Here is a 21,245-nt window from a genome sequence, read left to right as displayed (position 1 = left end):
TGCAATAAATCTAAATCTCAGGAATATGTAATTTTTCTGACAGTGGACCTGAAATGTTTTCATCAGTTGAATCTACCCTTTCAAACAGGAAATAATTTCTCTTTGTCTTTAGCACGTACTTTTTAGCTCTAGCTGGGAAACTTTGTTGTCTGCCATTCCTTGTCTATTAACCTTTGCACGAGCTGCCCCATAAACCCAGAGTATAACAAACCTCTCCCAGCTACTTTCTTTCCTTGGAAGCCCCTTTTATTGCTTGCTTTTATTAAAAGTTTCCTATCAGTCATCCTAAAGTAATGTTAACTGCTTTATGACATAAATGTATGTGTATTACTGATAATTTATCAGTTTTACTTCCTTTGTGTAGGTTGAGTATTCGTTCTTTCTTGTAACTATAGAGTGCCAAACTTGAAGCAGAAGTAGAATGAATTCTTAGATTTAAAATGTGATACATAGACTTCTTACTGTATCATTTAAGTAATGAAGTGTTTTTAATGTTTTTATGTAAGAAAGGTGGAGTGGGATGAGGAGGAAGGAGGAATCAGGTAACCTGTCAAGGCAATCACAGAGAAACACTAAAACCTGATAGTTAGCCATGGATCTGTTCATTTATCTGCATGCTCTTCATAGAAGTAAGCTTTAGAAACTGTAACTTTTTACAGTTTAATGACTTCCATGGAATTAAAATGATTCAGTAATATTAACACCAGAAGGGGCATTGTTTGAAGGAATCCCTGTTGTGTCTATTAATGAGTTCCCTTTTATGCAGGTGTGTGGGTGATTTCCAGCTCTCATTCAACACAGAATAGTTGGTCAGAGGTGAACCTGGCACCTACCAAGTATTCAGACCTGTCTTTTAGGTTATTTTCATTCCTTGAGAAGAAAACTGAAGAATCAGTTGGGGTAAAGAGATTTGTGGGCTTTGGATAGATCTCTATAAAGCAAGGGCTGTCACTCTGACCACTAAGCATGTACTCCTCCTCATTCACATCAGGGTCATATTAAAAATGTTACGTGGTAGTAGCAGTAGCTGCTTTGTTTTTCTTAGCCGTGGCAGCAATTAACACAGTGCACTCACTAGTGGCTTAACATACCAACACTTAAGTTCTTATTTTTTGTTTTTGTTTTTAAGTCATTGAAATTATGAAACTGTCATTCCAATGGAAGCATTATAGTTCTTCGGAACCATTATGATCTCAAAAGGAAAGGAGAATGATACAGATAAACTGGCTGAGGTGTTTTGAGGTGCATCGAAGTGTTCCAGCCTGTGGCTTACCTTAACATGTTCTTGAAGTACCATGGCGTGGATTAAAAGGTATGCTTTAGAAATCTTCCAGCGGCCCCAAGGTCATGTGTAGAGTGAACACTCATGGTTCTATATTTAATTATTGCATATTTTAAGATATTTTAATATTTAGATTGCAGATGTGGTTATGGAGTTATGGCAAAAGTATTTTTTGTTGTAAAAAAACCATGTATCACAAGCTTGTTGAGTGATTTCCCACCCCCCTTTGAGATATGGTTATAGGAGACACTAGGGTAGATATTTTTGCTAGATTTTAATAGTAATGGGCTATAGTTTCTTTCACGAAATAGTTTAGTGATTATTCATATGTTAGTCTGTAATTATCTTTCTGGTTTACATGATAGACTAGTTTCTCTGTAGTGCTGTCATTTCATGGTAGCCTGAACAGGAAATAATTGGATACAGTTCTTCAGTTGGAGTATTAATTTGACCAAACGAAATAATTTTTACTTGGACCATTTATAGTTTGTGCTTGTTTTTGTCTTTTACAAAGAATTTTTACTGAGAGGAAAATGAGTAATCCTTTACTAATACTGTGATTGTTGTCTCTTCACCACCATATGTATACAGTTAATCTTTCATGTGTTTGTGGTATGTAGTCCCACTGTTACTTGCGGTTGCTAGTAGTGGTAATTCTAGGCTTCATATTACCCACTTAACCATCAAAAATCTTTAAAGTTTTTGTGTTCATAACATTTTATTTGAGTGATGTAGTCAAAACCATTTCTTAATTATTGGAAACCTTGGAAACCTAATTTTGTACTGTTTGCTTGCTACTGGATGTTTTCTTGGGGTAGTGGAAGTGAATCAGCCCAGGGAGAATGCTGAGTTCATAAAGTTACATCGGGTTCAAAATTCTTTATCTTTTAGGTAATGAAGGAAAACATGTTGGGAAGATAGATGTTTAAATCATGGATATATAAGTGTAATAGAAATACTTTGGTGCAGCCTGTAATTTTTATCAGTCTACCTTATGTTAAGATCCTCTTGACATGTCAGCAGTTAAATTATTAATGGAATTTAGTTATTAAACCTAAGACAAAACTGCTTTATATTAAATTCTGGTCTATAATGACAGTGAATCAAGTTTCAAGGTGAAGTCAGCTGCCTGTTAACCAAGTTCAACCAGGTATTTTATGTCCAATACAACAGTGTCTACTCTCCAAAAAGATGGTTTCTTTGGTTGGAGACGGTATTTGATACATTGTTTACAAAATATATTTCTCCATAATATTTGCTACTTCAACTTAAAAAAAAAAATCTCTTTTTAGGGTAGTACTTGGGCATCTGTTTGTTTTGTTTTAATGCCACAGAGGATTCTTGATGCACAGCCAGATTTGGGAACTCCTTTCTCTTTGGAAGAGTTTATAGCTTGGTGGTTAAGAGCTTAGATTCTGCGGCCAGCTGATCTGTGTTTCAAATCTGGCACTACTTTTTTTGTTTTGACAGGTTGAAAGAATGATCTGGAAAAAAAATAAACTTGTGTATTAAAAATATAATACCGTAATTATATATTGCATTATATGTGTGTGTTTATATGTATATATACACACACATATATATAAATAAATTCCATACACATTTAGTGTAGGATTGAGCATGCAAGAAGCCAGTGTTAGATTAACAGTGATGATTATTTTTATTTATTTATTTTTAAATTTATTTTATTTTATTTATTTTTGGCTGCGTTAGGTCTTTGTTGCTGCCTGCGGGCTTTCTCTAGTTGCGGCGAGTGACTTCGTTGTGGTGCACGAGCTTCTCATTGCAGTGGCTTCTCTTGTTGCAGAGCACGGGCTCTAGGCGCGTGGGCTTCAGTAGTTGTGGCTTGTGGGCTCTAGAGCACAGGCTCAGTAGTTGTGGCACACGGGCTTAGTTGCTCCGCAGCATGTGGGATCTTCCTGGACCAGGGCTCGAACCCATGTCCCTCACATTGGCAGGTGGATTCCCAACCACTGCGCCACCAGGGAAGCCTGATGATGATTATTAAATGCCAGATCAGGAACCTCTTTTCTGCGGGGTGAGATGCTATTACATTATTTATTTTCTTGAATCTTATACTTTCTTCTATGATCTTCCTAGAGTTAAATAAACAATCACTCTTTGACTAATGTTTTCAATTGTTTGAGCTTTTTTCTCATCAGTGAAAGAAGGTGGCCACTGGAGACTGGTAATTTATCTCTGGTCCTCATATCCTGCTAGGTCGATTTGTGTGTCCTTTAAAGCTGTGTTTTTCAAATTGCAGGTTTCAGCCCATTCACTAGTGGGTCAAGAACTCGATTTAGTTGGTTAAGAACTCGATTTAGTGGGGGTTATGATCAGCATTAAGACATGTATTGTAATAGAAAATAAAATCAGTGCAGTGAATGTAGAAAAGAGCATTTTTTAAAAAAACTTGTTTCATTTTTTTAAAAAAGCTGAAATAAACAAGATATATGCACATTTATGTGTATGTTGCTTGGATCGTTTTGGTTCCACTCAGTGTATGCCTCCCATAGTCACAGATGTCCCTGAGATGTGGTATTAGGTTTATATTGTTTTTCCTTGCTGAGAAAAAGCGACCAGGATAGGTTCCAGTCTGTGGCTTCTAATGGTATGCCATATTCTCTATATCATCTTCAAGGATCTTCCTACCATGCTTTGCGTTACAGGAGAATATCTAAGGAGCAGGGAGAAAAGGGGAACATAATAGCAGCAGCTGATGAGTGGCATTAACTAAGGATATTTTATCAAGTAGAGTAATCTAGTAAACTGCCCCTTGGCATGCATTCTGTTAATGTGTTAATCAACTCATAGATCAGTGGTTTTCAAACTGCCAGTGGTAGCCCATTCTGGAGTCAATTCAATAAGTTGCTATCCTCCCCTACTCCCCCCCACCCTGCAAATTATATGAAGCAGAAAAAAACAGGATAGGAAATGCCATGAATGGATCATATGGTATAGTTCTGTAAAACTCTTGTTTTGAGGGTATGTATGTGTACTGTATTGCAGACCTAAGTTCTGTTAATGATCATCTGGGAAACTGTATGGCACTCAGTCTTATAAATCCATATTGCCAAACTGACCTCAGCCAGAGAAGACTTCAGATATCTAAAACAGGATTGTTAGCTCAGTAGTTTTCTCTCTGACAGTAGGAAACAGTTAGCTATGAAACCTTGTTTTTTGTTGTGTTATTTGGGGTGTGTGTATGTGTGTGTGTTTTCTTGCTTGCTTGCCCTCGTAAATATTTAAAAGCTCATAGGTAAGAAATTTATAATATTTCCTAGTTGTGAAGGAATTTACTTTCTTTGCATTGATGAAAATGACCCATGCAATTAAAAAGTACCAAAAAACTGATGATACATACTAAAATCCACCCACTTCATTTTCCCATTCCTTGTATCTTAGGACTTTTTCATATACCAGGTACTTTTTTACTTCAGAAGGTAAATATAAAAGTTTACTGTTGCCAAAAAAATTAACCTTAAATTAGATACGTCACAAATATTTAAGGTAGTCAAATGTTAGAACTTCTGTTTTTGTGAGGATTTTGATAATATTTAAAATTTTATTTTTCTTGGATTAATGCCTCTGCCTATTCCAGTATCCTCATAACAGCAGATATTTGCTTTACAGATATATTGAAGATGATCACAGAGTTTCTGGTGAATATTTTTTAAAAAGTAAAGCTTCAGATTAGTACAGTATCAGCATATTCATGTTTTAAGATTGTGTTTGAAATACAGTTTCCTCCTTCCTAGAAAACAATTAGAGAATGAAGATTTCTGGTAAATTGTTTCACAACAATGGAATTTGTACATTAGTTTTCTACACTCGGGAGTTGAACAATGGATAAAAATCTTTGCCAAAATAAGAGGCCAAAAGATAATAAGTACAATTCATGTTTCTCTGCAAGTTCTTGGAAATTGAGTCAAAAACATATATGTTCCTGCTCTGAATTATGATGTATTAAACCTAGAGATTATCTTTTGGAATTACAGAAGATAGGTAAAGAAATCCCACCTCCCTTCCGCCCCATGGGTTAACTGCCTTCACGTTGGTGGCTTGTCTTTGCGTCAGTGCGTAAAGACATACTGTTGCTAGTGATGCGGGCAGGGAACAAGAACCTGTGGATTCAGAGAATGGGAGAGTTGAATCCCTTTTTTCTATTACTGTTTCCCCAAGTGTCCCCCCACCCCCACCCCAACCTGGTCTTCTTCCAGACTGTCCAACCTTTTCTCCTCTTATCAGTAGCATTGCTTAGCTTTTCATCATTATTTCAGTCATATTTACTTCCAGCGTCATCACTTTCTGCCTCATGCTGCTTATCCTGTTGAGTGCAAGGTTTCATGTTGTCACTTTGTGGCATTTGTTTGTGCACAACTGTGTTCCTTTTACTTTGGTTATCATAACGCACAAGAGCAGCTTGTCATCTTTTTCTTTCAAAGATTTTTCCTCCTAAAGCGTAGTTTTTTTTTTATTTTAAAAAATATTTATTGATTTATTTGGCTGTGCCGGGTCTTAGTTGTGGTAGGCAGGATCTTAGTTGTTGCAAGTGGGATCTTTTGTTAGTTGCAGCATGCGGGATCTTTAGTTGCGGCACATGGGATCTAGTTCCCTGACCAGGGATTGAACCTGGGCCCCCTGCACTGGGAGCACGGAGTCTTAGCCACTGGACCACCAGGGAAGTCCCTGAAGTGTAGTTTAGGAAGAAACTAAACTACCTTCTAGTTTAATTGGCCAAGAACTGAGAGAACTGACCGGAGGCAGCACCCCAACCGCAGGTCTAGGATTAGAAGAAAGAGCATGTTATAAATTACTGGGTCAGCTGTTAGATATCGCTCCAGTATACTTTTGGTTACTGAAAACAAGTCAAAAACACTCTCTAAGAATGAAGGTTAGATTCTTTGAGAGTATTTAAAAAGATGTTTTCGGGCTTCCTTGGTGGCGCATGGTTGAGAGTCCGCCTGACGATGCAGGGGACACGGGTTCGTGCCCTGGTCCAGGAAGATCCCACATGCTGCAGAGAGGCTGGGTCCGTGAGCCATGGCCGCTGAGCCTGCGCGTCCGGAGCCTGTGCTCTGCAACGGGAGAGGCCACAACAGTGAGAGCCCCGCGTACCCGCGTACCACAGAAAAACAATAAAAAAATTGCCTGCGTGAAATTGCTGAAGACTTACACCTGGTGTATGTAAGTTTTCCTAGCAATTAGTTTTAGACTCAACAAAATTACATGAAAGAACATAAACTTCTAAGGACCTCTTTTCGGCTGTATTGTTTGTAGCCCCATTTAGATCTTGATACCACTTCCTAATAGAATCTGCCAACAACATGGATTATCACTTTTTTGAAGTGTCAGCATACCACATTAAACTACATTGCTGTTGTAGTGCGAGTAACAGTAATTACCTATAGCATGGTGTCTTTGCAGGGCATTCTTTATGGGAAAAGTAGACAGTTTCATTAGGGTGAGGAAATTAATCATCGTTTTAACTCTTTGGACTTGGTAAAATAGTTAATTCCTTTTTCTCTTATAAAATTTGTGAAGTTAGTATGAACTCGTTTGGTGGACCATTTATAATTTTTTCCTCCACTGTAGAAAATAACTTAGACATTTCAGATCAGTTTGTTCATAATCATTTGTTAATTCAAAATAGTTGGTCTAAATAATATTATAGTTTAAGAGCTACGATTTCATGACTGTTTTGTTATCCTTTTAGCAAGATGACTTGCTATTATTATGGTTCATTCGCTTAGTGAGCACACACTGTGTACAGAATTGCATTTGAAAACTTAATATTTTATGCAGTTGAGTCAATTTTAATTATGAACAATACATGCTTATAGTGTTGGGCATATTTCTCTAATGTACACTAATGCCATTAAAACAAATTTGTCCAGCATAAAAGTTACAGCCTAAAAAAATCCCCTGTGCATCTTCAGTTTATTATGGAAACAGGTTGGCATTTTCTTCGTTACTGGGATACTTATAATTCTTTAAAGGCTCTAGATTTGACTAATTCCTAGAGCTGTTAACACAGTCAGATTTTCCTGGTTTATTTAAATGTGGCATCGTTCCGTTTTCCCTAGTTGGATTACTACAGCGTTTCATCCTTGAGAATCAGCAGTTCTGGTTTGCTGAGAAATAGTTTACAAGTTAAGAAGTGATTTTTCTGAAACATTTAAATAAATTTTCATATGATAGGTGGTTTGTTTAATGGATAAAAGCAAATAGAAGTTAAAATTGGGGGAAAAACAATTATTTTGCGAAGGCAAAGTAAAGTGGTTTAAAGACTAGGCTATGGCTTCCTTATATATTTATATGTAATCTTCAATCCTAGTATGGTCAGTGTGTAATCAGAAACAGAGGAAAGTCCTACCTTGTGACTTTAAGCTTCAGTTTTCCCTTCTAAGTTTGAAATAATGCCTATCAGAATTGTTAATGAGAGTTAAATGAGAGCATATATAAGTGGATATATTCTGTTTGTTTTTATGTGCTTGTCTGTTTTACTGCATGAGGCCAGTTTAGGATGCTATGGATATAAAAGTTGTAATAAGAGCTTCATCTAACCTTATGGAATCAGGGAGTGGAGATATAGAAGATAATTTGGGAATGCAGCTGATAGCATTTGTCAGTGAATTGCTTGTGATGGAAGGCAAGAATGAGGGGAAGAGGTCAATAATACTAGTACTGTAGAGAAGAGAGACCATAGTGTCTTTAGGGAACATGCATGTGTAGAAGTTGGTTAGAAAGGAATGTTAAGAATTAGCTGCTGCAATGGAGCAACTCATCTTTTTTTTTTTTTTTTTCCGTACGCGGGCCTCTCACTGTTGTGTGGCCCCTCCCGTTGCGGAACACAGGCTCCGGACGCGCAGGCTCAGCGGCCATGGCTCACGGGCCCAGCCGCTCCGCGGCATGTGGGATCTTCCTGGACCGGGGCACGAACCCGTGTCCCCTGCATCGGCAGGCGGACTCTCAACCACTGCGCTACCAGGGAAGCCCGAGCAGCTCATCTTTAAAGAAAAACTGTGCCCTCATATTTTCTAGTTAGACAGCTGATGTTAGGGGCAGTTGACTAGCCAGTTAACTAGTAAATTTGTAACACAACAGCTTTACATAATTTGAACTCATAGCACAGCAAAATACCAAGTAAATATATAGCATGAATGGCCCAAACTGTGACAGTTAAGTCTACACCTGCTAAGAGTATAGACTTGTTTTCCTCATTGCTGCTATCAAATCCCAAGGCTTTTGCCTCCTGTTCTAGTGTTTTACTACTATAATTTACTCATGGTCTATACTTTTAATCACTTTATGGTGATTCTCAATTCAGAATCTTTCTTTTGCCTGTGCCGAGCCAAGGATCCTCAGATGGTTGTTGAAATATTAGGCTGCCTATTGTACCACCCAAGGCAAAGCAGTTTGCTGCCAGATTTTGTACCATCAACCTCCGTGCCCGTGTTGTGTATTCCCCTTGCAGAGCCCCATGGCCCCTCCTTGTGAGGCTTGCCTGAGCAGATGCTAGCTGCTGGGCCTGCCTTTTTGGTCCTAGCAGTGTATGAAAGCACGACAGGTTAATGGCTCAGATAAGGTTTGGCAGAAAAGCCATTCTTTAAGCTTTGAATTGTGGTTAAGACCACTTCTTCAGAGTGGTTTTTGGCTTTACCACAAAAATTAGGTTTGATCGTTATAACATGATGTGATAACAGAAGGTTAAGTTACGGTTCAAAAGAAATGTATTGTTTTGGGTATAAACACTCAAGCAGAAAGGCATTTCCTTATTCATGCAGTGGTGTTATAAAAAACGTTCTGGAAATCTTTTCTTCCCTATTCTGAATATACGAATTTTGACCACCTTATTATTTTTGTTTATTGAATAGTCTCCCTTCACTGTCCTATTTTGCATGTTTTAAAATGATAATTGCCATCTTTTATTTTTTTCCCTTAGGGACAGGCTTCTTAACTCCTTGTAAACCTGAATCGTAGTCTTTCCTTTATGAATTAGACCTTATTTTGGTTACACATCCATAAATGTTCTGGTCTGTGTTATTTAAAAGGGAAATAGGGGCTTCCCTGGTGGCGCAGTGGCTGAGAGTCCGCCTGCCGATGCAGGGGACACGGGTTCGTGCCCCAGTCCGGAAGGATCCCACATGCCGCGGAGCGGCTGGGCCCGTGAGCCATGGCCGCTGAGCCTGCGCGTCCGGAGCCTGTGCTGCGCAACGGGAGGGGCCACAACGGTGAGAGGCCTGCGTACAGCAAAAAAAATTATAATAAAAGGCAGATGCACTGCAGAATTCAAATATTTTAGAATACCAAACTGTATCCTAGAGGTTTGGCTATTTAAGAAATTGGCCAAAAAATGGTTTGATAGAGATTGGGCTGGTACTGTCTTTATAATTTTTAGAAAATTGAATTTTCTACGTATTCTTGGTCCTTTTCAACTCAGAAAAAAAAATGTACTTTGTGAAATTATGATTGATAGGGTAGACACTATCACATGAACAATATAACATATTGTCTTTGTGCAGGGAATACGAAAGAGTAATCATCAAAAATTTGACCTACAGATATGCGTGAACATGTGTGTCTGTTTATGCAATAGCTAAGGTATGCTCCCACAGCAGATGTCTTTAGACTGCCTCAATTATATGCATTTATAGCTTTAGAAAATATTTTTTCACTTTCTAGTAATCAAAGAAAAAATTATCCTTTACAATTATAAAATTTAGTCAGTAGCGGAAGTATTGGGAGTGTAATGAAAGGTTTCCTTTCACGTTTTTTGTTGACCCCTCACTGAAGCAAAACGGGTCTATACTATAGCATAGAAACGTTTAGGGTCAGTTAGTACATTTAATAATCTTTTCATAATTTTTATATTCATACCTCTGCATATGTTAGTATCCAGAATTGAAGTGTAATTAAATTCTATCTTACTGCAGACTACATGGAAAATCATGGACATTATACTCTAGTTACATTTTTTTTTGAATATTATTTTATTTTTTTATACAGTAGGTTCTTATTAGTCATCCATTTTATATACATCAGTGTATACATGCCAATCCCAATCTCCCAGTTCATCACACCACCACCCCCAACCCCCTGCTTTCCCCCCTTGGTTTCCATACGTTTGTTCTCTACATCTGTGTCTCTGTTTCTGCCCTGCAAACTGGTTCATCTGTACCATTTTTCTAGGTTCCACATATATGCGTTAATATATGATATTTGTTTTCTTCTTCCTGACTTACTTCACTCTGTATGACAGTCTCTAGATGCATCCAGTCTCTACAAATGACCCAATTTCGTTCCTTTTTGTGGCTGAGTTATATTCTATTGTATATATGTACCACATCTTGTTCATCCATTCATCTGTCGATGGGCATTTATGTTGCTTCCATGACCTGGCTATTGTAAATAGTGCTGCAATGAACATTGGGGTGCATGTGTCTTTTTGAATTATGGTTTTCTCTGGGTATATGCCTAGTAGTGGGATTGGTGGGTGATATGGTAATTCTGTTTTTAGTTTTTTAAGGAACCTCCATACTGCTCTCCATAGTGGCTGTATCAATTTACATTCTCACCAACACTGCAAGAGGGTTCCCTTTTCTCCACACCCTCTCCAGCATTTGTTGTTTGTAGATTTTCTGATGATGCCTATTCTAACTGTTGTGAGGTGATACCTCATTGTACTTTTGATTTGCATTTCTCTAATAATTAGTGATGTCGAGCAGCTTTTCATGTGCTTCTTGGCTATCTGTATGTCTTCTTTGGAGAAATGTCTATTTAGGTCTTCTGCCCATTTTTTGATTGGGTTGTTTGTTTTTTTAATATTGAGCTGCATGAGCTGTTCGTATATTTTGGAGATTAACCCTTTGTCTGTTGATTCGTTTGCCAATATTTTCTCCCATTCTGAGGGTTGTCTTTTCGTCTTGTTTGTAGTTTCCTTTGCTTTGCAAAAGCTTTTAAGTTTCCTTAGGTCCCATTTGTTTATTTTTATTTCCATTACTCTAGGAGGTGGATCAAAAAAGATCTTGCTGTTATTTAAGTCAAAGAGTGTTCTTCCTATGTTTTTCTCTAAGACTTTTATAGTGTCTGGTTTTGCATTTAGGTCTCTAATCCATTTTGAGTTTGTTTTTGTGTATGGTGTTAGGGAGTGTTCTAATTTCATTCTTTTACATGTAGCTCTCCAGTTTTCCCAGCACCACTTATTGAAGAGACTGTCTTTTCTCCATTATATATCCTTGCCTCCTTTGTCATAGATTAGTTGACCATAGGTGCATAGATTTATCTCTGGGCTTTCTATCCTGATCCATTGATCTATATTTGTTTTTCTGCCAGTACCATATTGTCTTGATTACAGTAGCTTTGTAGTATAGTCTGATGTCAGGGAGTCTGATTCCTCCAGCTCCCTTTTTTTCCCTCAAGACTGCTTTGGCTATTTGGGGTCTTTTGTGTCTCCATACAAATTTTAAGAATTTTTTGTTCTAGTTCTGTAAAAAATGCCATTGGTGATTTGATAGGGGTTGCATTGAATCTGTAGATTGCTTTGAGTAGTATAGTCATTTTCACAATATTGATTCTTCCAATCCAAGAACATGGTATATTTCTCCATCTGTTGGTATCATCTTTAATTTCTTTCAACAGTGTCTTATAGTTTTCTGCCTACAGGTCTTTTGCCTCCTTAGGTAGATTTATTCCTAGGTATTTTATTCTTTTTGTTGCAATGGTAAATGGGAGTGTTTCCTTCATTTCTCTTTCAGATTTTTCATCATTAGTGTATAGGAATGCAAGAGATTTCTGTGCATTAATTTTGTATCCTGCAGCTTTACCAAATTCATTGATTAGCTCTAGTAGTTTTCTGGTAGCATCTTTAGGATTCTCTGTATAGTATCATGTCATCTGCAATCAGTGACAGTTTTACTTCTCCTTTTCCAATTTGTATTCCTTTTATTTCTTTTTCTTCTCTGATTGCCGTGGCTAGGACTTCCAAAACTGTGTTGAATAATAGTGGCGAGGGTGGACGTCCTTGTCTTGTTCCTGATCTTAGAGGAAATGCTTTCAGTTTTTCACCATTGAGAATGATGTTTGCTGTGGATTTGTCGTATATGACCTTTATTATGTTGAGTTGGGAGTTTTCCTCCCTCTGCAGTTTTTTGGAAGAGTTTGAGAAGGATGGGTGTTAGCCCTTCTCTAAATGTTTGATAGAATTCACCTGTGAAGCCATCTGGTCCTGGACTTCTGTTTGTTGGGAAGATTTTTTTTTTTTTTTTCTCCGGTATGCGAGCCTCTCACTGTTGTGGCCTCTCCCGTTGTGGAGCACAGGCTCCGGACGCGCAGGCTCAGCGGCCATGGCTCACGGGCCCAGCCGCTCCGCGGCATGTGGGATCCTTCCGGACTGGGGCACGAACCCGTGTCCCCTGCATCGGCAGGTGGACTCTCAACCACTGCGCCACCAGGGAAGCCCTGTTGGAAGATTTCTAATCACAGTTTCAATTTCATTACTTGTGATTGGTCTGTTCATATTTTCTCTTTCTTCCTTGTTCAGTCTTGGAAGGTTGTACCTTTCTAAGAATTTGTTGATTTCTTCCAGGTTGTCCATTTTATTGGCATATAATTGTTTGTAGTAATCTCTTAAAATCCTTTGTATTTCTGCAGTATCAGTTGTGATTTCTTCTTTCATTTCTAATTCTATTGATTTGAGTCCTCTCCCTCTTTTTCTTGATGAGTCTGGCTAATGGTTTATCAATTTTGTTTATCTTCTCAAAGAACCAGCTTTTGGTTTTATTGATCTTTGCTATTGTTTTCTTTGTTTCTGTTTCATTTATTTCTGCTCTGATCTTTATGATTTCTTTCCTTCTGCTAACTTTGGGTTTTGATTGTTCTTCTTTCTCTAGTTCCTTTAAGTGTAACGTTATATTGTTTATTTGAGATTTTTCTTGTTTCTTGAGGTAGGCTTGTATAGCTATAAGCTTCCCTCTTAGACCTGCTTTTGCTGCATCCCATAGGTTTTGGATCGTCGTGTTTTCATTGTCATTTGTCTCTAGGTATTTTTTGATTTCCTCTTGGATTTCTTCAGTTATTTAGTAACGTATTGTTTAGCCTCCTTGTGTTTGTGTTTTTTACGGTTTTTTCCCCTGTAATTGATTTCTAATCTCATAGCGTTGTGGTCAAAAAAGACGCTTGATATGATTTCAGTTTTCTTAAATTTACTGAGGCTTGATTTGTGACCCAAGACGTGATCTATCCTGGAGAATGCTCTGTGCGCACTTGAGAAGAAAGTGTAATCTGTGGTTTTTGGATAGAATGTTCTATAAATATCAATTAAATCTATCTGGTCTGTTGTTGCATTTAAAGCTTGTGTTTCCTTATTAATTTTCTGTTTGGATGATCTGTCCATTGGTATAAGTGAGGTGTTATGGTCCCCCACTATTGTGTTACTGTCCATTTCCTCTTTTAGAGCTGTTAGCAGTTGCCTTATGTGTTGAGGTGCTCCTATGTTGGGTGCATATATATTTATAATTGTTATATCTTCTTCTTGGATTGATCCCTCGATCATTGTGTAGTGTCCTTCCTTGTCTCTTGTAACATTCTTTATTTTAAAGTCTATTTTATCTGATATGAGTATTGCTACTCCAGCTTTCTTTTGATTTCTTTTTGCATGGAATATATTTTCCCATCCCCTCACTTTCAGTCTGTATGTGTCCCTAGGTCTGAAGTGGGTCTCTTGTAGACAGCATATATATGGGTCTTGTTTTTGTATCCATTCAGCAAGCCTTTGTCTTTTGGTTGGAGCATTTAATCCATTCACGTTTAAGGTAATTATCTATATGTATGTTCCTATTACCATTTTCTTAATTGTTTTGGGTTTGTTTTTGTAGGTCCTTTTCTTCTCTTGTGTTTCCCACTTAGAGAAGTTCCTTTAGCATTTGTTGTAGAGCTGGTTTGTTGGTGCTGAATTCTCTTAGCTTTTGCTTGTCTGTAAAGCTTTTGATTTCTCCATCGGCTCTGAATGAGATCCTTGCCGGGTAGAGTAATCTTGGTTGTAGGTTCTTCCTTTTCATCACTTTAAATATGTCATGCCACTCCCTTCTGGTTTGTAGAGTTTCTGCTGAGAAATCAGGTGTTAACCTTATGGAAGTTCCCTTGTATGTTATTTGTTGTTTTTCCCTTGCTGCTTTCAATAATTTTTCTTTGTCTTTAATTTTTGCCAATTTGATTACTGTGTGTCTCGGCATGTTTCTTCTTGGGTTTATCCTGTATGGGAGTCTGCACTTCCTGGACTTGGGTGGCTGTTTCCTTTCCCATGTTAGGGAAGTTTTCGACTATAATCTCTTCAAATATTTTCTCGGGTCCTTTCTCTCTCTCTTCCCTTCTTGTACCCCTATAATGTGAATGTTGTTGTGTTTAATGTCCCAGAGGTCTCTTAGGCTGTCTTTATTTCTTTTAATTCTTTTTTCTTTATTCTGTTCTGCAGCAGTTAATTCCACCATCTGTCTTCCAGGTCACTTATCCGTTCTTCTGCCTCAGTTATTCTGCTATTGATTCCTTCTAGTGTATTTTTCATTTCAGTTATTGTATTGTTCATCTCTGTTTGTTTGTTCTTTAATTCTTCTAGACCTTTGTTAAACATTTCTTGCATCTTCTCGATCTTTGCCTCCATTCTTTTTCTGAGGTCCTGGATCATCTTCACTATCATTATTCTGAATTCTTTTTCTGGAAGGTTTCCTATCTCCACTTCATTTAGTTGTTTTTCTGGGGTTTTATCTTCTTCCTTCATCTGGTACATAGCCCTCTGCCTTTTCATCTTGTCTATCTTTCTGTGAATGTGGTTTTTGTTCCACAGGCTGCAGGATTGTAGTTCTTGCTTCTGCTATCTGCACTGTGGTGGATGAGGCTATCTCTCTAGTTACATTTTAAACCAAATTTATCATTGTGTCAATTTGGGCAAGGTGGTTTCTAAGCTGATCTTGTAATGCGGATAATAGCACCTACCTTAATAAGATTGACGTGTGTGTGTGAAGTGAGATATGCATGCACAGTGCATAGCCTGATCCTGCTGTTGTAGTGTATTCTGTCTGCATAGGGATCATGTTTCTTATTTTCTGTTGTACATTCCAAGTGTCTACTACAGTGCCTAACATACAGTAGGCACTTTAATATGTTAAATGTTAATGAAAGAACAAAGGAGTGAGACTGTAGGAAAACAATTAATTATGCCACTCTCTCTATCCTTCTTCTTCATCTTGGTTTTAGTTGAGGGAGGCATAGGAAGCCAGTTTAAAAATTAACAAATAGGAAGATTCTAATCCTAGTACACATTCAACCTTTTTCTGTGACACTGCATAATTAGTGATTTTTTTTTTTTTTAAGTGCCTACTCTGGAATAGGTTTGCCCCAACAGAGGACCATAGTTGATCCTGATTTTTTGCCTACTAATTAGGAGAGGAGATTGTAAATTCTGATCTGCAGTTTGGATGGAGAGAAGAAGACCAATTTTGTCAGGACTTATACCCTTATACTAACCTTTCTTGATATGAAATACATACATTCGGGAATGGTATAGCCGAGGACTAGAAATCACTGGCTTCTAAATTTTGATGTTAAAATACAATTTGAAGACAATAGGAATAAAGTCTAGGAAAGAACTTTTTTTCAAAACCATCCATTCATTCAAGAAACTTAGATATTTATATATCTAGAAATATATTTATCAATTAAAGTAATATACCTACAGAAGAGCAAAGCACACAAATCATAAATGTACAATAAAGTAAATTTTCACAAAGTGAATATACATGGGTGACCATTGCACAGATGAAGTTACAGAATATTACTAGCTCTTCAGGGACCCTTCTTATAGCTCCTCCTAGTGTCTGTACCTCCCTCTCAAAGGTAACCTGTATTCTTGTGAGTACAGTAGATTAGTTTTGCTTTTTTTGTTTTGAATTTCATATAAATAGAACCATACAATTCTTGTACCTTTTTGAATCTGACTTGTTTTGCTAGTAATCAACATTATTGCATATGTAATGATAATTTGTTCACTTTCATTACTGAATAGCACTCTATTGTATGATTATTCTATAATTTATTTGATCCTTTGACAGTGGTCATTTGAGTTTCTGATTGTGGTTATTATGTCTGATGATGCTGTGGACATTGTTGTAGATGTCTTTTGGTACCCATGTATACACATTTGGGGGGGTATAGCGTTCTTACTACTTTTGAACATGTGCAGTAATAATCTCAAGTCAACAAGCATGTATTTTAAACTGTTGTCGATGGTTTATCAGTATCACTATATTCTCAGGTGTACTTTCATTAAGGAAAAGTCTTGGGCCTTCATGTACCACCTCATTGCATGATGTTGCTTCTGAGGCTATTTCATTCCACAGGCTGAATCAATTAATTTAGAGAGAGGTCCACTGGACCTAACTTTTACAGGGAAATATTTTTTTCTACTCATACTTTCCGTGTGATGGGAGCTAAGTAGTACAATGCCTGGTTTCTCTCTACCAAGTTTAATCCTTTGATTCCTCAACAGTTACTTGGAAATTTTTATTTCTAGGGTGTTAGGAATCAATATAGAGCCCAGCTTTAAAATTGCAAAGTCTTTTGACTTAGTAGCTTTCTTTTTTAACTGAAAATCACCTATTTTTCCATAGTTTGTTTATTCCATGGAGTCAAGAACTTACTTTGAGAGGTCTCCTGAAATGTAACTTATTCATCTTCCTTATATCCTTCCCCACTAAAAATCTCTTTGGCCCTTTCTGCTATAGTCAAGCTTCCCTACCAGAAACCATTGATGGTAACTTCTTGGGGATCTGATCTCTCAGTGCCAAACACCTGTCCTGAACAGTGGTTAGCATATAGGTAACTGGATCCCTTCCTAGATAAATGAACTACACACTAAATGTTGCATACCTTTTCAAGAATAGGACCCAAGGAGAACAGGTGAAGAAATCCTATTATGGATAGTTATTATCTATGGCTTTCTAAATTTCATTTTAGGTAAGGGCATAAGGGGGGAAAAAGCCCCATTTACTTTTATTGGCTTTTTTTTCCTTCCTTTTTTTTTAAAAGTCTCACTAGGATTGGAAAGAGCATTTCAAAAGATGAGAGAAAATTAATAACTTCTGATTAATATCAGATTTCTTTCTTCCTGCAAAGAATTTTCAAATGACTTCAGAGAACTGACACCCTTAACATATTTGGCAGAAGTTTTGTGGAGAAAAAAGATCTTCACTGCTTATAATTTGAGGTGGGGGTGAGAAGTAATGGGGGGGTGCAATGACAAAAACTATGTGATTTCATCTCATGTACAAGCTGCTTTCCATGATCACTTGGCATTTTCCATGGGAGATGTTCAGCCCCAAACAGTCTTCGATGGATTGTTTGCATGCTTTCTGGGCTGCGCTACCTTGGGAGGTGTAGATTCTAGGACAGATTTCTCTCTTTCCTTTTGTATCTTTGCCTTGATGGTAGTAGAAACCATTTTTATATATGTACATATACTCCTCATGGTTTTCTTTTGTTTGTTGTGGCACCCACTTGTTTGTTTTTTTCTAAGTTACTGGACAGCTGCCGCCACCTAACCAGGCAGTAACATAGGATACCCCTCAAAGCTGAGCTATTATCCCTCACTAAGCCATAGTTTAAGCAAAACTAAATGTACTACTTGAGCGGCAGAATATATATAAAACATAAAATTTACCATTTTAAACATTTTTAAGTGTGCAGTTCAGTTGCATTAAGTATGTTCATATTATTGCACAACCACCATCACCATCCATCTCCAAAACTTTTTTATCGTCCCAAACTGTACCCATTAGACAATAACTCTCCATGCTCCCTTACCCTCACCCCTGGCATCAGTCCGTGGCAACCACCATTCTACTGAATTTGAATACTCTAGGTCCCTCATATAAGTGGAATCATAGGATATTTGTCCTTTTGTGTGTGTCTTATTTTATTTAGCACAATGTATTCAAGGTTCATCCATATTGTACGTAGCGTATGTCAGCATTTTTTTTAAGGTGGAATAATATTTAATTGTATGTGTATACCACATCTGTCCATACATCGGTGGGCATTTGGGTTATTTCCACCTTTTGCCTATTGTGAATAATGCTGCTCTGAACATTGGTGTACAAGTATCTATTTGAAATTCTGCTTTTACTTCTTTTGGGTATATACCCAGAAGTGGAATTGGTAGATCATGTAGTAATTGTACATTTAATTTTGGAGATATTGCCATACTGTTTTCCACAGTGGCTGCACCATTTTATATTTCCACCAGCAACATACAAGGGTTCAGATTTTCCCACATCCTCACCAACACTTGTTATTTTTTGTTTTTTTTGATAATAGGCATCCTGATGGGTGTGAAGTGGTATCATTACGGTTTTGATTTGCATTTCCCTAATGATTAGTAACGTTGAGCTTCTTTTATGTGCTTATAGGCTATTTGTATATCTTCTTGGAGATACATATCTTCTTATCTCTTCAAGTCCTTTGCCTATTTGTAAATCAGATGTTGTTGAGTTATAGTTCTTTATGTATTCTGGATATTAATCTCTTTGTGAGATGTATGATTATATATATTTTAAAGCAATATAAATATGTATTTTTGTATATTTTGTATATTTTATTTTAAAATATTTTGTATATTTTATATATGTATATTTGTTTTGAAGGGCCTATTTCAGTTTTACCATGTTTCTTAGGGTAAATATTCAGTAATCCACTCTTGAAGCAGTAGTGGTGTTTTGTCTAGTGCTTACTCAGGGCCTAGAACTCTTTTTGGTGCTGTACACTTACGAACTTTTAAAATTCTTGCAAGAATCCTACATGGACATACTTTCATCTGTGTTTTCAGTTGAGAAAAATGAGACACAGAGAGTTTAAGTAACTTCCACTAGTTTGCTTTAAAGGTGGAATGTGAGCTTAAGCAATCTAGCTCCTGAGTCCATGCCCTTACCGCAATATGTGGCTGCCTGTCCCATGACTTGCATTGGTGAGAAACTGTGTGTGTGCTCTCATCAGATGACGCTTCTCACCTCTTAAACACTTGTCTTAAAAGGCAGTGCATAAGATCAAGTGAGGTGTCTGAAGAAGTTCTTAGCAAAAATTAAACAGACGGTTAAGATTGGAGCCTCTTTAAAATTCTTTATGTTGCGTTATGTTTTCCTTTTTTGGAAGTATGTTTTCCCTAAAGGTGTGTTCTTTATTTGGGTCTGGAATACTTTTTTCTAAAATGTTTCCCCTAGTGAAATTTGCTTACTGAGACCATTTTGGGGGTAAATTTTTTTTTTAAACATCTTTATTGGCGTATAATAGCTTTACAATGGTGTGTTAGTTTCTGCTTTATAACAAAGTGAATCAGTTATACATATACATATGTCCCCATGGGGGTAAATTTTTAACTTACATGTTTTTCTCTGTTTCTATTTTAAGCCATCTGTATTCTAGACTTGGTGTATGAGTGGCTTTAACTGATGTCTAGATACTGAAATTTTATTTTGCTGTTTACCTAAGCCAAACTTAATTAGTAATGAATAAAACATCTGTCAAATTGTATAACACATTCTAGAGCAAAATGGAATTTTTGCTGCTGCCCACCATTATCACTAATACTGGGCGTAGCAGGGTGTATGTATTTGTGTGTTGTTTTATATATGCACTTGGGGAAAGGGGATGAAAATGTAGATCTCATTTCCTCATTCAAAATTAATGTTACTCGGAATTCCCTGGTGGTCCAGTGGTAAGGACTCCTTCCTTCCACTGCAGGGTGCACAGGTTCGATCCTTGGTCGGGGAACTAAGATCCCGCATGCCGCACGGCATGGCCGGGGGTGGGTGGGGTGGGGGGGAAGAAAAAGATCAATGCTACTAATTGGATAGCTTTCCCCCTCTTTTCTTTCTCTCTTTTTTCTCTCCTTGTGTGTGTGTGGCGGGGGGGGGGGGGCGGGCACGACTGGGAGGTGCTATGTGTAACCAGCAGTCTATTCCTAATTGTACACATGGATTTAAAAATTTTTTTGTTAATAGAAATGATGCTTTTTTAAAATAAATTGGCTGCTTTGGGTCTTCATTGCTGCACACAGGCTTTCTCTAGTTGCGGTGAGTCGGGGCTACTCTTTGTTGCGGTGCTGGGGCTTCTCCTTGCGGTGGCTTCTCTTGTTGAGGAGCACGGGCTCTAGGAACGCGGACTTCAGTCGTTGCGGCATGCGGGCTCAGTAGTTGTGGCTTGCGGGCTCTAGAGTGCAGGCTCAGTAGTTGTGGTGCATGGGCTTATTTGCTCCGCAGCATGTGGGATCTTCCCAGACCAGGGCTCGAACCCCGTGTCCTCTGCATTGGCAGGTGGATTCTTAACCACTGCGCCACCAGGGCAGCCCCAAATGATGTTTTATTGAATATCTTCGTATACAAATTTTTGCATAGTCACAGTTTATGTGTACCTATATAATAAATTTCCAGAATAGAAATGGCTAGGAATTCAAGGAAACGCACATCTTGAATTATAATAGACACTGCCAAATGTCTTCCTAAAAGATTTTACAAATTTAAACTCCCATCAGTGCATGAGAATTCCTGTTTCTCTACTTGTACGTCAACAACGGGTATTATCAAACTTTAAATCTACAGCAACGATTCTTTTTTTTTAATATAAATTTACTTATTTATTTATTTTTGGCTGCGTTGGGTCTTTGTTGCTGCACGTGGGCTTTTTCTAGTTACAGCGAGCAGGGGCTACTCTTCCTTGCAGTGCGCTTCTCATTGTGGTGGTTTCTCTTGTTGCGGAGCACAGGCTCTAGGCGCGTGGGCTTCAGTAGTTGTGGCTGGCACGTGGGCTCAGTAGTTGTGGTGCACGGCCTTAGTTGCTCCGCGGCATGTGGGATCTTCCCAGACCAGGGATTGAACCTGTATCCCCTGCATGGGCAGGTGGACTCTTAACCACTGCACCA

General features: G+C 37.8%; 1 protein-coding gene across 5 annotated transcripts in view; it reads left to right on the top strand.

Annotated features, from left to right (window-relative positions):
* The window catches only part of LOC309821885 (recombining binding protein suppressor of hairless), a 231,627-nt gene that overhangs the window by 156,020 nt on the left and 54,362 nt on the right, over positions 1 to 21,245 (top strand). For 2 of the 5 annotated variants that reach the window (XM_082653428.1, XM_082653427.1), the window contains exon 2: positions 1,130 to 1,312. The exons of the other annotated variants lie outside the window; for them this stretch is intronic. In XM_082653428.1, coding sequence (XP_082509554.1) covers positions 1,296 to 1,312 — 17 coding nt within the window. In that variant the 5' untranslated portion in view covers positions 1,130 to 1,295. The remainder of the gene's footprint in view (positions 1 to 1,129; positions 1,313 to 21,245) is intronic. 5 annotated transcript variants of the gene reach the window in all.

The sequence above is a fragment of the Grampus griseus genome (assembly GCF_964374135.1).
Source record: "Grampus griseus genome assembly, chromosome: 4".
NCBI lineage: Eukaryota > Metazoa > Chordata > Mammalia > Artiodactyla > Delphinidae > Grampus > Grampus griseus.
This window is presented reverse-complemented; position numbering and strand designations above follow the sequence as displayed.